Here is a 15,128-nt window from a genome sequence, read left to right as displayed (position 1 = left end):
CTCGCCTCCAAGAAAGCTTTGGACAAGGCTGAAAGTCCCCAGGAGGGAAAAATCATCCTCAGCTGCAGCCAGCAGCCTCCCACCCCTCCTAAAGGGCCTTTGGGAAAGTACCTACACAGCAGACCCATGTGCCACTCCCACATGCCACCATGGCAGCTTTTGGGGCTGCAGATTGCCACCACCCCTCCAAATTTCAGCCACCCAGAGGTCCACTACATATTCTTGCCATTCATCTAAGCAAGGAATTCTAACATCCACCATGTTCCCAAGTAGTTCAAACGTGAAGATCTTAGATGCTTTCCAAAGGTGCCTCTCCTCTGGAAATCATCTGACATAGGCTTGAATGAAGCCACACGTTTTCCTTGCATGTTGTAAAGCTCATTTGTCCAACCAGATCTGCCAAGAGCAGTGCACTGAGCCTCCCCAGGGATGAGCTTCCTCTGGATCTAGCAGCCTGGCTATAGCTACTGGAAGTGCAGGAACCTGGATGCCTTCACAGAATCTCACTGGGTAACATAAAAGATGCTTTCCTCATCAGCACAGCACATTTGTTTTCTGGCAGAAGGGAGAAGATGCTTCATAGATCATCTCAGTCCTGAAATAAATAAAAAGCTAAAAAACTGCAGTCCTGCTGAAATGGAGGCATTTTAAAAGCATAAAGTCTTCTAATTCAGACCATAAATGCAGCTTGCTTCATGGTCCAACTGACAGTGCTCAACAGCAATTGCCTACCAATAAAAGCATACCTGCATGCAGTGACTCCTACCATGCTAGGTGCTTCTCCCAGCTTCAGGCAATGAGTGAAGACCTTCCACTTGCCCCACAGTGCATTGAGCATGGATGGACTTGTTCTCCATTGTTTTCCTTCCCCACAAACTCCTTTCCAGCCTTCCTACCACCCTTATTGTCTTCTACAGTAATTATGTGCTCAGAGAGATCCTCTGCTAGCACCACTCTGGGGTTAGCTTTGCTGGTAGAGATGCTGAAGCACAGAGCTGAGGTCAGAGCAAACAGCCAGGGCTCATCCTGAGTAAACAGCCATGACAATGGATCCAGGTCTCCTGATTCCCAGTGCAGTGCTCTCATCATGGTCTCTGCTTCATTAGGAAATGTGAAACCAAGCCTATTGCTCAAAAAGAGGAAGAAAAGATCCCCAAGGCTGTAAAAAAAACCCCAAAACTTGAAACTATGTCACTTTGCCACCCTAAGAAGTAGCGTTGGGCTTGTGTGATGAACAAGGAGGGGGAAAGGTGTTAAAGGAAATCATGCACCTGAGAGGAGAGAGCAAAGGGAGCCTGAAGAACTCTTGGCAACCCACACTGGGGCCATTTGAAACAGTTGTTTTGTCGAATCTGATGCTCAGGGAATGGCTCACTGCACAACACAGGGAGCGAGCCATGGGAATCAGCACAGCTGCCCTGAGCCTGACGTGTCAAACCGGGGTGGAAATCCCACCATCTGACTTGGGAGGATAATGTTAAATCCATTACAGCATTCTCCCCTCCCCTGCTCAGCCCACACAAGCTCCAAACTTCTGCTTTATGACTGGCTGCTAGGGGATCATTGCAGGCTGTCTCTGGAGGGATAATCCTAACATTGAAGTGACAGCTCATGGGCATCTTCTCCTGCTTTTGAAATGCTTCTTACACAGCACATTAAGTATTTGAGAGATTAGTAACTGGAGCAAAGAGTTCTAATCTTGGTGTCCTCGTGGAGATTTAGCATGGAATGGTTAGTGTTTGAAGTAGCTGTGACACAGGAAACAGAAGAAGCTTTGAAGGCCAAAAGCAATGCTGGTGTGCAGCTCAAACAGAAATCTGGGGCATCAAACACAGAAGCTCTGTTTAGGCTCCAGAGCTTCTCCCTAACATGGTATTTCTGCAGGTCTTGGGGACCCTCTGAAAGTTGGAACCCACTTTGAACTCTTTTAGACTAAATAGATCAAGCTCATCGTGCCTGTTAAATTGCAGCTTGTACTTTTGTATTCTCTGACCTGAACTGAGTGATAACCCACTTGTGCAATCAGGTTACAGGCTGCTTTGAACTGAATATACTGAGAACCAAATGGGAACCAGTTGGCCACCTCTGAACTGCTGACTGCACTTTGTCAGCTTGCAGGACACCCACCAGGATAAACACCCTGCAGATGCTGAGGCTGCCTGCACAGCAGCTCACTCAGCAGCAGCTCTGTGATCACTTGGCAAAGGCTCTCACAGCATCAGTTCAAGCTTCCTGTCCACAACATAATCTTAATTCTTCCCCTTCAGTGAAGAGTTTTCTCATTGTAACAATTCCTCCTACTGCTTCTCACACTGCCAGAAGTCCCCTGAAACAGGAGCCACGCAGGTGCCTTATTGGCCTGTTCCCCTCTCAGGTGGCATAAGCCAATGCACAGAGGAAATGGTCCAAGAGCCCTGTGCCAAATTCTGCATATGGGCAGGAGAAACCTTGTCACAACGGTTAGAAGGGTAGAGCTCCACAAGGACTCTGACCAACACTTACTGTAAAAATTAATGTTGTGTTCTCCTGCCCTCAACACCACCCCCTCCTTCCATCTTCCTCCTGTCAGCACCAATGCTCACATAGCACCACAGAACATTGTGCCCTCATGGCCAAGGCCAGTGGCATCCTGGGGTGGATTAGAAGGGCTGTGGGCAGTAGGGCAAGAAAGGTTCTCCTCGCCCTCTACTCTGCCCTTGTCAGACCACATCTGGAACAGTGTCTAGTTCTGGGCCCCTCAGGTCCAGAAGGACAGGGAGCTGCTGGAGAGAGTTCAGCACAGGGCCACAAAGATGATAGAGTGGAACATCTCCCTTGTGATAAAAGGTTGAGGGAGCTGGGGCTCCTTAGCCTGCTGGAGACTGAGGGGTGACCTCATTGATGTTTACAAATAGATAGCAAGTGTCAGGAGGCTGGAGCCAGGCTGTGCTCAGTGATGGCCAATGTAGGTCAAGAGACAATGGGTACAAGCTGGAACAGAAGAGGTTCCAAACACACACAAGGAAGAATTTCTTCCCTGTTGAGGTGAGGGAGCACTGGCAGGGGCTGCCCAGATGGGCTGTGGAGTCTCCCTCTCTGGAGACATTCAAACCCACCTGGATGAGTTCCTGTGTGACCTACTCTAGGTGCTCCTGCTCTGGCAGGGGATTGGGCTGGATGATATCTTGAGGTCCCTTCCAACCCCCACCATTCTGTGAAATTGTACCCAGGGAACCAAACTTCAATAGGTAAAACTATTCCTGTTTTGCAACATTCACACTCTTCTTAGTGCTGCTCCAAGCAACTGAATGCCCATCAGCACATTTAGAACAGCCTGTGACTGTGATCACGCTGTTCATTAGTTACTCCAGCTATTGTGGGGATAAAGGAACCAATGAACAGCTAATATTTCAGAGATTATAAAATTATACCTTCTTGAAGCTGTTTAAGCAGCTGATCTGGTGTGTCTGCACAGAATTAGCTTCTCCTTTGAATTAGTGCAAGTGGTTGGCATAATCTGGCCAAACATTTAGAAGGAACATAATCACAGCTGCCCTTTCAGGCCTTCATTCTGCAAGTTTCATGCACAACAGCTTCTCGTCTATTTCACATCCAACACCATCACAACAGATTTCTGTCTTGACTAGTCACTGCCACAGCAGTTAAAGAGGTCAAATGGGATGTCATATATTCAACTCCAGATCACTGCCAGGAGCTGAGGTAAGACACATTGGGGTGTAACTCTGCCCAGCACAGCATGTTTCTTCACATTCTTTACCACCCTTATAATTGCCTTAAAGGTGCTGGCAATCAGTGAGCCTCCAGGCAGCTAGGGATAGGATCAATAGTGCAAACTTGAGATTACCTGATGGCAGCAAGAACCCTTCTCCTCCTCCCCAGCCAGAAAGCCTGACAAGACCAGGCCAAAAGTCCCCCAAGACCTGCATCTGTATCCCACCTGAGAGGGACCAGTGCTGGATGCCACAGGAATCATGTGAGACAGGAGGGTTGCAACAACTTCCCTCCTACTCAGCAGGGAACAAGTGACTGTAGGACCTCCCACACACAGGTGACATCTCCATATTTACAGCAGATTTTTCTTTCTTCAGTTGACCTGAGTAGTGCTTTTCCAACCCAGAAATGTGTGTATCACATCCTGTGGCAACAAATGCCTCACTTCAGCATCAACAAGCACCTCACATCCTCGACTCTGAGTCTGCCTGATGACTACTTATCTTGATACTCTTTCAGCCCCTAGGGGACACAGAACAATCACCTTTTCACCTTCTTTATACCAGTTACAGTCTGGATATTTTGCCCATAGCCTTACCTTTTGCAGCCTAGTAGTTTCCAGCTTTTGCCAAAGTGATGGAGACTGTTTAGGTTTCAGTTTAGAACTTCAGGCTGATTATTGTTTTGGGTAAGCAATATGAAGCTGCTCAGTGTGATGACTGAATCCCCAGTCAAATATAAGCTAGAAGACATTGTGTAGCAGGACAAGGGCTTGTCTGCAAACCTGCATTTTTCAGCAACATCCAACCCATTACTCACATTCCTGTACTCTTTAAGAGGTCAAATCACTGAAACAGAGAAGTTAATGGTGAAGCAAAAAGTTTGCTTTATTGCTAAAACAACTTTTGATATGAAAAGTCCTAACAGTCAAGAGCTGCTGTGCTCAGCCACCACTCTTGTAAACCACTCAAGGACTGCCGGGATATGGCAGTGCCGGGCTGCACTTCAGGGAGGGTTCTGTCTTTATCCCCAGACAGAGCTTTATGTTGACAGCTCTCCTGTTTCAGTATCACTGACATAAAGTCTAAATGCACCTGAAATGCCATCCCTTACCTGGCAGTGCTTTAGTAGTAAGTGTGTAAACAAAGAGACACAGCCTGGCCCCTCAGATGTGCCCTGACAAGCCCTGACCGACACTCACTGTGCCCGGTGAGGGGGTCCCACAGGGCTGACTCAGTCCCAGCCCAGCCTCTGCATCACCTGGGAAAAGCAGCATAAAACCAGTACATTTTAATTAAATAATTTACAAAACAGCTGTGAAACATCCACTCTCAAAACCCCTGAGTCTTACAATGGAAGTTTATAAGACAGTGCTTTCCTCTGGAATGCACTTGTGCTGTGTTCCTCCTCACTGACACACGCTGCGGTGCTCGAGCCGGGACTGCTGTGCGACTTCATGAGCTGCTTCGTGCTCTCCAAGCAACCTGCAAGGCCAGGCCAAGGCCTGCACAGCCCCACAGCTCACACTGCACAAAGGGATTGCTCCCCTCTGCATGATGACCTCTCCCTCCAGGGCCTGTGACAAGGCTGGTGCTAGGCCTGCTCAGAGGAATTGCCCGTGAGCGCTCTGCCGGGTGCTGATGCCTCTGCAGCCCGTGGGGGCTGCTTTGGAAGGCGAATGGGGACATAGACATTTGAAGCACAGTGTTCCTTGAGGTATTCTCCCCCTTTTTCTTCATAGTCTTTTCTGGTTATCCAGCCTTCCTCACGGGCCATGTATTCCACTGCCCAATCCCTAGCCCCATACCAGGCATCCAAAACAGGACTGGAAGCGAGGTGAACCTGGAGAGAAGGAAAAGAGTGCAACAATGTCAATTCTGCACAGGACAGAAAAGCCCTTTCTACCTTGATTATAGTGGTATGTGACACAAACCACTGAATTTCAGAAGTCTGCACTGATTATTTAGTGCCTCTGGGGAAGAGGAATATTTTTAAGTGTGTTTTCACCTTGAGATCAATTCTCCATCAGCCTTCTCTGTTTCTACAGGTTGAGGAAGCACATAGGTCTATCACATTCCCAACCAACAGCACTCACAGCTGGAAGCCAATGCTGGAAGAATGGTGGCACTACAAAACCAGTATCAAGTGCTCTAGCAAAACTTCATCCCTTGAAGCAGCAGGAAGGAACATGGCAAGCTAGAAGATGGCAGTATGTGGGAAAGAACCACATGTGCTCTTTTCACTGGTGTCCACTCACAAGTTCATTTAAGTTACTGTAGCATGAACTGCTTTTCTGGTTCAGCTATGGGCTTGCTAGACTAGACACCATGTAAATCCCAGATGTAATACATGTGCAGTGACAGATTTCTGATAGGACCACACTAGAGATCGTATTTTAATGGAAAGAAGGAAGCTCTTACTCAGTTACATGAAGTAACACTAAAGACAATTGAAAACACACTCATTTTCCTCTCACAGACACAAGTTGCACACTCAGGACTTATCAAGCAATAGCCTTCCTAAAAATACCAAGTCTACAGCTGCAACTGAGTTGGTCACACCTCACTGAGAGCTATGTACAAAACAAAGGTTGTGGAATCACCAGATTACATTGGCACTCTTGTTTTTCCCTTTCTCCAGTTTATAACCTGGTTTTCTATTCAGGAAGATGGCAGGTTTGAGGAGACAAGGTGGTTTCAGAACCAAGTCTCCTCACAAAAGGCACAGGGAACTCTAGGACTTGCCTAGCTTGTAGTGTGCTTGCTACTGAAGATGTTGAAAAACACCACACATTTGCAACATACTGAATCTCTTTGGTGCTGTCTCAGTCATGACATGTAACCAAACAGGTAACTTAGTTTTGAAGTGAACACAGATTATCCCATAACTATGTCTAACAAAAGGTCACTTGTTCCAGACAGTAACTCTCCCAATCATAAGAAATTCATCTGCAAATTCCCAACCAAACATGCTTGTGTGGGCGTAATCCTTTAGCTGAACAGGTATCTACCCTACTCTCTCTAATGTCTTCACAAAGAGCAACTATGTTTTTGCTTAACCTTCACCTTCTCAGGTCAAAAAAAAAGCTGTTTGCAGTGTCTTATCATAAAATACTCTCCATCTCTATGCTCTGAGTACACCCACTCTGTACCTCTCCTAGCCCCATCTACTTCTGATCCCAGATGGACAGGCTGTTCATGCAAATGTTCTGTCAATACACATACCTGAAAAGATGACTGGAATGGCCTCATTTCAAGGAGTTCCTTCTGGACTCTGGCTTTCAGTCCAGGGTACATCATATTTCCACCAGTGAGAAAAACATTCTGTACAAGAATTGCTTGTTGTTCCTTTGGATACCTCCAAGGGACAAAAAACAACTTCAGTCTTTTTCAAGGACATCTCTCCCATGAACTGAACAGCTCTGGGTTACACTTATACTTGTCTTCAGGATTCACTGTGTTAACTTCCTTCACTCCCCTAGTGTGAAAACCTCTGTGTGTTTCTTTTCTGGAACTTCAGGGGGCAGCAGAAGTAAACCCTTAAGACACTCTGTGCACTGTGCCACATAAATCAACACCTCAGCAGAGCTGCAATTCTGACGTTTCAGAAAATGCAACCTGGGATGCTCAGACAGTTCAGGGGTGACATTTTGCCAATGCCAAGTTGTCTGAAAACAGTTGCCCAGCAAAGGTGTCTTTGCCATAACTTAAATATGTCACCCCCAATTTTGGTCTCACAGAAACAAAGACTGCCAGCTCAGGGTTTTGGGATACAGGTATTTACAAGGCTTTCTTGTTTCCTTCTATAACAAGGCAGACCAGGGGTCTCCAGCCTGGGGTGTATGCCAGACAATCCACTGGGGTACATGAAGAAGCTTCCTCATTAACAATACAAAAAGTGATTAAAATAATGTTTATTTCACCTTTATCCCATCCTGGTTTAACTGCTATTTTTGTGTACATTTCTAAATGTACATAATATTATTAGTTCAGGAGTACTCATATGCAACTGTTAAATGTACATGTGTTGGAGGTGTGTGCTCAAACACTTTCTACCTAAGGAGTAATCAATCAAAAAAGTTTGGAGATCACTGACTTAAAACAAGAGGTACACGTGCTTTTCAGAACAGGAAGATATGGCTAACTTGCAATGCTCAACCTCACCAAAAAGAACAACAGTCTGACAAAACATGCTTGAATATTTCAGTAACCAGGATTGCAAAAGCTGATAACAAAACAAGACTAGGTTGTCTGAAGTAAGTACCAAGTAGCTTTGTAAACTCACCTCTCAAGGACATATTGCATGGTTTCTGCTATACCAGCCTGGTCTTCTCCTATCAGGGAGGGCTGGAAGACAATCTCTGGAGCCCTGATTCTTTCAGTTCCAAGGAAAAGCTGGTGGTACTCTGCCAGGTTAAACACGGGCTTTAAAAAGATGAGATTGAAAAGGAGGGGGAAGTTATGTTCAAGAAGAGCAATACTCCAGAATAAGCAAAGTTTCCAAACAGTATTGTACAAAAACCACATTGATATGCTCTTACAGATAGAGGAACATGCTGGAAAAGATTCCAACTCTGTTGGGATGTAATACAAGATACAAAAGGTATTGAGAGTGACTTTTTTCCACCCCTAATAACATGGCACTGCCTCAACAGCACTGCCTGCAGAGTGAGCCAAGTGGGTATATTCATGCTCTAAACCATTAGCTAAGATTGCAAGAACTTCTCTCAATGTCCTGCTCAGATAGTTCAAGCATCTCTCTCAAAAGCAGGCACACAATGTTTGCATGTGGAGAAATGTTAGCAGATTAGCTGGACAACCAGGAGGTAGTAACCTCTAGCACGAGGTATAGATGGAGAAGTCAAACCTGCACTGCAGCAACAGGCTTCTCAACTTCAGGCTGCTCCTCAGCAAATAAAGGTTCAAACTCATTTATACTTTCCACATCCTCCAGTGACTGTTCACTGCCTAATGGATCCAAATCAGGAGTCTGGAAACAGAGAAGGTGCAGGATGGTAGGTTAGCTCAGGTGTGTTAGGCACATACGTGAATAACCCAGAAAACAGAAGACAGACATTCACTCAAAGCATAAAAATCAGACACTTTCAATCAATTGACTGTGATGCCAGCTCAGAAGTTAAAGGCCTCAGTCAACAGGCTGCCTGCCAGGATCCCATGCAGCCATGTCCTAAACATAACAACACAGGAGTTATTAAAATAGCTTTTTAAATTGGTTAAAACCTTGGTGTACTCCCAGCACCTCTAACTACTCTATAATTACCATTAAATCCCCTGCCATCCTTATGTGGGATTGGAAAACAAATATTTGCCAGCTACAAAGCTGCCACACAGTCTTTGACAGTTTCAATCAGGCAGCATTTACACATGGGACATACCAATACCCATCTGTTCTACACAGACACAAAGGTACTCCCTAAGCTTCTTCCTAATGAAAAGCATCACTCAGAACCAAGGGCACCTTACTGTTGTGAAGCAAGAGCAGCTTTTTAAGGATCTCTTTTGTGTTACAATGTTAGCTTTGGGATTTTCTTGCTGAAGATTTGGTTTTGTTATTTTACACTTGAAACATTTGTTTGGATGTCTGGCAAGCAAGAGAGGATGTGACAGAGCTACATCATTTAAACATTTGTAAATATCTAGCTTACATCCACTTAAAGCCTAGGCAATTACTCCAACTGAAGTTTAAGCAGCATTCATTGCTATAGCAAACAGTTGGGAGGCACTTGAAGTAAGCTCCAACACCTACACTTTGTTAAATGCATTTCTTTTTATGTCTTTAAAAAAAAAAACCTAAACAACAGCAACAGAAAGAAGCACAGAACTCAGCTGAAGACTTGGCACAGACCCTAGGACAGCATAATTAGCTTTTATGCTCCTTCCCATGCCACAGAGGGATGGCCTATCTTCACACTGCATTTGGTGATAATTGTACATGCTCTCACAAAGCACAGCCCAAACAAAAAGGCTTGTGGATTCATTCCAAGGTCTGAGCCTAGACCTACTAAAGAGCAGCAGGAGATTCAAGATGGACATGTTAGAACTTCAGCACAATCACTGGGCAAAACTACAAGAAACTGACAAGTCTTTCATCATCCTCTTCTCACACAATTTATTTTGACAGAAGACAGGAAGACTCTTTACTGCAAAGGTAAGCCCATGATCTACCTCAATGTCACTCAAACACAGCAGTCTGATTCTTACACAAATTTTACTGATCAGGGTAGGCAAAATAAAACACCCAGAAGGTATCAACTCACTGTCAGTTTTGTCTACATCTCAACTCCCATGTGAAACACAAGAACTCCTGTATCTGGCACCATCCTCTTCTATGCTTCCATTTTCTGGTTTTCTCTCTATCTTTTCCAGAGCAGAGACTGATATAACTAAAAAAGCTCTATCTTTTGTGCCTTGAAAGGAAATCACAAGAAAATGCACAAACAGCCTTAGACTATCTCTTGTAAACAGCTGCTATGTGCTGGGCCTGTGTTAGTGTGGCAAAGCAGACAAACAAGCTTGTCCCCTTCAGGACAACTCCAACAACCCAGTGTAGCAATTACATCTTTTGTTGTTAAGTAAAGAAAACAAATATGCTGCTTAATTGTACCAAAACAAAAAGATAGCCAGAATGAAGGCAAAGGGCTAGCTGCTTACTATAAAGTTCTCTGCACTTGAAAGGGAAGAACAGACAGGAACATACTGTTCTTAACAAAAAACCTTGATAGGTTCTTCTATACTTTTAATAGAAGGTTACTGACATTTCAGGATGGTTGTCTCAGGATTACAACCACTTGAGGTTTAAGTACTTAAAAGTCAATGTCATTTTATTGTCAGATAGTGAAAAAAAAATCTTCAACATGCCAGGCCCACTTATTTCATCAAAATCATGCAAAAGCAGAGTAAGAGTTTGGTTTAAAGCAAGAACAAAAGCATTATGTTAGCTGCTGCATTTACAACCCCTAAGCAAGTCAGCCTTCAGTGAGGACAGCAGCTGGCATGCCAGCAACTACAAAGGGAATGAGTGATTATCAGTCATCCCTTCTCTGACCCATGAGGGCTAGAGCACACACAGAAACTTAATTCTCGCAGAAATAAGAGAGGAGGATTAACTTGGTGAAAATATTATACCTCTGGCTTGCTGTCCACAACATCTACTTCAATATTGACTTCTGCCTGTAGGATTTTCTGCTTTGTTTGTTCAACAGATAGACTCAATTTGTTGATGTAAGACTGAAGTTCTTCTGCAGAGTCCATGTTCAGCTCCACCAAAGCTTTGTGGAACTGATCCATCTGACCATCTTCTAAAAGTTCCTACAGACAGATCAGAGTTAGCTGTGATGAGCAACATGGGGTAATCAGCTGTCAACTGTACATGTACAGACACTTTGTCTTCATTACTAGACATTATGATGGGCAAAAAAAAGTCCTGTTCACAACCTTGAACCATCTTCTGTATCAATCATCTCTCGCTTTTGTCTTGCAAGTAACTTTAAAAAGCTCCTGTTAAAAAACACATAGGACAGCTGCAGATTCTTTAGTGATGCATGACCTGCCCTCCTCCCAAAAGATCACACAGGAAACTTTGCCTTGGTTACCTGTATGTACAGTAGCCTGTCCAGTCTCTCTTGGTCAAGCTGCAGCTTCTCTTCTCGACGACGTGCATTGAGTTCTTGAAGTCGACGTAACTGCTGCTGCCGCCTCTCCTGCTTCTCCTCTGATGTCAGAGTGCTCCCCAGCAGTTTGTTAGAGAAAGGCAGCTGCATCTTGTGCATGTTGTTCTCATAATATTCTGGGGACCTCCACTTCTGTAGCTCTGGAGGTTTTGAAAGCAACAGAATTGTTTTGCCAGGCTGAAAATGAGGACTCATGTTGTACACACTCCATGCTAAGACCAGACTTAGAAGAAGGCAACAATGGTCCAGTGTAGGATTCTGTCACCTCTTGGCAGGTGCCCCCACATTCAGAGCACTGCCTTCCAGTCACATAACTCTCTGCACCACTTCTTGCTGCTCTGATGTTCAGCATGCAGGAAACACAAAGCACTAAGAAGTGGGAAGCACATGCTAATATCTCTTCTCTCTTCCCAAAGTATGGGAGAGTTCTCTCACATTTCTAAGGGCTCCTACTGGCTCTCTCCTAAGTGATACATTTAAGAAAACCCTTTTCTTTGGCCACTTAAGGTGAAATTTACCACAGAAACTGTAAAATGTCTTGAATTCACAAAAGTCCCAAGAAGTGTCCTCTGGAAACCTCAAAGCAGAGAGGAAACAGGGCTAGATGCAGAAACCATCCTAACCCAGTTCAAGTTTTGTTGGAAGTATAAAGTAACCAATTCAATTCTCTTCCTCTGAAATCATCCCAATTGCTAGTCACAGATAAATCTGAGCTAGAGCAGGAATGAAATTAAATTACAAAATGGAAAAAAAAACTATTTTAATGTTCAAATCAAAACTATTGTCAGAGCATTTCCCATGAGGTAACACTACCAGGAAGACAGCAGATAGCAGTAGAGTGTTTCTACTAGAGTCTCAGACAACTTGAGACCAACAGATAGTGAGGACACAACTAAGTCTGACAGACGCTCCCTAGTGGTAAATTCGAGCTGGTTTTACCTTCTATGTAGTCCTCTGCAACGTAGCTATGCTCATGCAGAATTTCCTCCATGCGACTGAGAGTGATGGCAGCAAAATGTCCTGGGTATTTCAGCTGAAGGAGGCGTTGGAGATAAACTGCTGCTTGACACCCTCCAAGATTAATACGTTTGCAGTTTTTAGCATCCAACCTGAAAATGCAAAGAGACACATCTGAGACTGGAGAGATCCATGAGTTCAGCATAAAACAGATCTCCTACTTTCATCTCTACTGTTTAACTTCTGATGAATATTCACAGATAAATAAGTCAGGATTGAGTTAGATTCAGAGAATCGAGCACACCTGCTCTTCAACAACAAGCACAATCACTGCTTTGTTTATTGCAGATACTTTCTGAAAGGCTCTGCTCTGCTTTCAAATAACAACCAACCATGACATAATTTTGGCTACAGCAAGGAAATGTTCTATTGTAAGAAGGGAAGTGACAGTTAGTGGAGCTAAAAGCAGTTCCTTTAACCTTTTTGACATTTCACAGTTGGCCAGCAGTAACCCTTGAAAGTTTGAACAATTTACCAGATATAATAAATCCATTTCCTGTAGCAAGGATTAAAACAAAAAAAACAAACAAAAGTAGAGCAACATAGCAGCACAATCAGAATGACAAAAACCTCAAGAGCTGCACTAATCTCACAGAGCATTTTCTTTTGACCCAAAGCTGCTTTAAAGCCTAATTTTTAATGCCTTAATCTTACTTGGGGTAGACATCTCCTTCTACTTTTGAAAGTACAGATCTATGCATGAATAGTAAGAAAAAATGTAACATGTACAAGGACAGCACTGCTTCTTCAATTCAAAATTCAACAGAACTTAAAATCCTCAGACCCAGTTTTAGCTCCTCAGTATAACTTAAGACCGGATAAGAGCTTAGAGTGCAGCAGCTGGGATATTTCATACCAGAGGAACAGCTATTTGCATCACTGAAAACTGGATGACTGACAAAGAGAGGCTGCACTGTACTTTACAAGCCAAGAACTCACCTGCCTTCTAAGACTGGCAAAATGTGTGTGCATTGATAACCTGAAGATATCACCAAACCACTGCAGGGCCAGTTCTGCCTCCTGTTGTGGTAAAAACTGTACAAGCTATCTACACCATAGGACACTTTTGGCACCTGATAACATTCAAAGAGGAGCTCTGACATCATTTGCCTCGAATACAGAGGGTTGCACACTGCTTCCGTCAACACAATTGGATGATCAACACAACCCTGTAAGAAAAGAAAAATAATAAAGGTATAAAAGGAAGAACCCAGGGATACTTATCCTTGCTGCTTCTTTTGAAGATCAGCAAGAACTCTTCCAAAGCAGCAATGAGAAAACACTTCACATGCAGGGTATTAATCATGCAAGTTAAATTATATCAATTGCTTAAGGGAGTAAATAAAGCAGTCTTGTCAACAGCAAGGCTTTCACTGTTAATTCAACCAAAGAATAAACTCTTAAGGGCCACTCTTAGGGAATAGATTTTTAAATTACCACAAATCTAAGTAACCAAAAGCCATGCAATGAGGTGCTGAAGTGTGAGTGAAAACTATTAGAAGTTTTAGTTCAGCACTTCATAACGCTTAATTTCCTTCTCAAAAACTGATCCTGGATGCTGGTTTTGACTGTGGTCTGACAAGATGCTGCAGACCAAACCTCCTCCTTATTTTACCACAAAACTACGAAGAAATTAAGAGAACAGCGTGGTTCAAATGCCATCGCTGGGCAGTCACTGTTGCAGGCTGCTCGGAGCCCGTGCACCCCGCGGGTGCAAGGAGGGGGCAAAACAGATGTGCAGATCCCTAGACAGACAAGGTGATGCCGGATTTCCCATTCGCACTACGCTGCCAGACACAACCTCCCGCTCCACCCGAGCCCCTCCACAGGGCCGGGCCTGGTTTCACCCGCAAAGTCTCCGCTGGGCCCGGCATCCCCGCTCCCCGCCCGGCCGTACCTGCGAGGCGACGCCGAGCCGCTGGAACACGTGGTCGAGGAGCAGCTCCTGCAGCTCCAGCTGGACGGGCACGTTGCGGTCGAAGGGCGAGCGGAGCAGCCAGCGCAGCGGCTCGGGGCTGCCCAGGTCGTTGCCCACCTGCGTCTCGGCGCCGGCCCCGCCGCGGGCCCCGCGGCTCTTCGCCGCCAGCGAGCGGAACCGCAGCAGAGGTTCGGCGGGGACTGCGGGGTCGGGGGAGGCCCAACCCGCCCGCGTCTGAAAGGAGCCGTTATCGATCACCAGCGGCACCGGCTGCGGCGACCGCACGGCCGCGCTCGGCTCCAGCACCGGGTCCGGGGCCCAGCGCGCGTCGCGGAAGGGGAACACCCGCGAGCCCGCCGCCATCTTGCTGCGCTCCCCGGCGCCCTCCGGCCGGGAAACGCGGCCACCGGCGCCGGTTCCGGGCCGCGGCGGAGCGAGGGGAAGCTCCGGCAGCAGCCCGCGGCGGTGAGGATCCGCACCCCCGCACCCCTCTCTCGCAGCCACAGATCGGCACCCCCGCACCCCTCTCACGCAGCCACAGATCGGCACCCCCGCACCCCTCTCTCGCAGCCACAGCCCCTTAAAGCCGGACCGAAAAGCTCCCGCAGTGTGCGTGGCGCACGGCCGGGTGAGGAGCCGGGGGCAGCGCGGTGGTCGCGGTGACACGCCTGAGGGAACGCGTCACCGCTGATGGGAAGCGATCACAGCCCTGCATTCGGCTCCCCTCCGTCACTCGTGTCGCTGCCCCGGGGACAGCCTGGCTGTCAGAGATGCCACCAACCTTCAGCCCGC

The 15,128-nt window shown here is 45.9% G+C and overlaps 1 protein-coding gene across 1 annotated transcript; it reads right to left on the bottom strand.

Moving 5' to 3' along the window:
- Positions 1-4,583: 4,583 nt before the first annotated feature.
- ACTR5 (actin related protein 5) lies at positions 4,584-14,708 on the bottom strand. The gene is made up of 9 exons (XM_062009379.1): positions 14,316-14,708; positions 13,358-13,587; positions 12,341-12,510; positions 11,324-11,541; positions 10,857-11,039; positions 8,578-8,700; positions 7,996-8,135; positions 6,936-7,068; positions 4,584-5,553 (listed from the first exon to the last, which is right to left on the bottom strand). The coding sequence occupies exons 1-9, from the start codon at positions 14,697-14,699 to the stop codon at positions 5,305-5,307; spliced, it is 1,830 nt and encodes a 609-aa protein (XP_061865363.1). The 5' UTR covers positions 14,700-14,708; the 3' UTR covers positions 4,584-5,304.
- Positions 14,709-15,128: the final 420 nt, after the last annotated feature.

Source organism: Colius striatus, chromosome 16 (genome assembly GCF_028858725.1).
Source record: "Colius striatus isolate bColStr4 chromosome 16, bColStr4.1.hap1, whole genome shotgun sequence".
Taxonomy (NCBI): domain Eukaryota; kingdom Metazoa; phylum Chordata; class Aves; order Coliiformes; family Coliidae; genus Colius; species Colius striatus.
The sequence above is the reverse complement of the archived record's forward strand: the minus strand, read 5'-3'. Positions and strand labels throughout refer to the sequence as shown.

What these genes read in the sequence shown, in the direction of transcription:
- ACTR5 (XM_062009379.1), bottom strand. Translation starts at nt 14,699, where the DNA reads ATGGCGGCGGGCTCGCGGGTGTTCCCCTTCCGCGACGCGCGCTGGGCC. An exon ending in GGCTCGGCGTCGCCTCGCAG is followed by an intron (nt 13,588 to 14,315) that starts GTACGGCCGGGC and finishes CTTTTCTTACAG; the next exon opens with GGTTGTGTTGATCATCCAAT. An exon ending in CATTCCAGTCATCTTTTCAG is followed by an intron (nt 5,554 to 6,935) that starts GTATGTGTATTG and finishes CCTTCTCTCCAG; the next exon opens with GTTCACCTCGCTTCCAGTCC.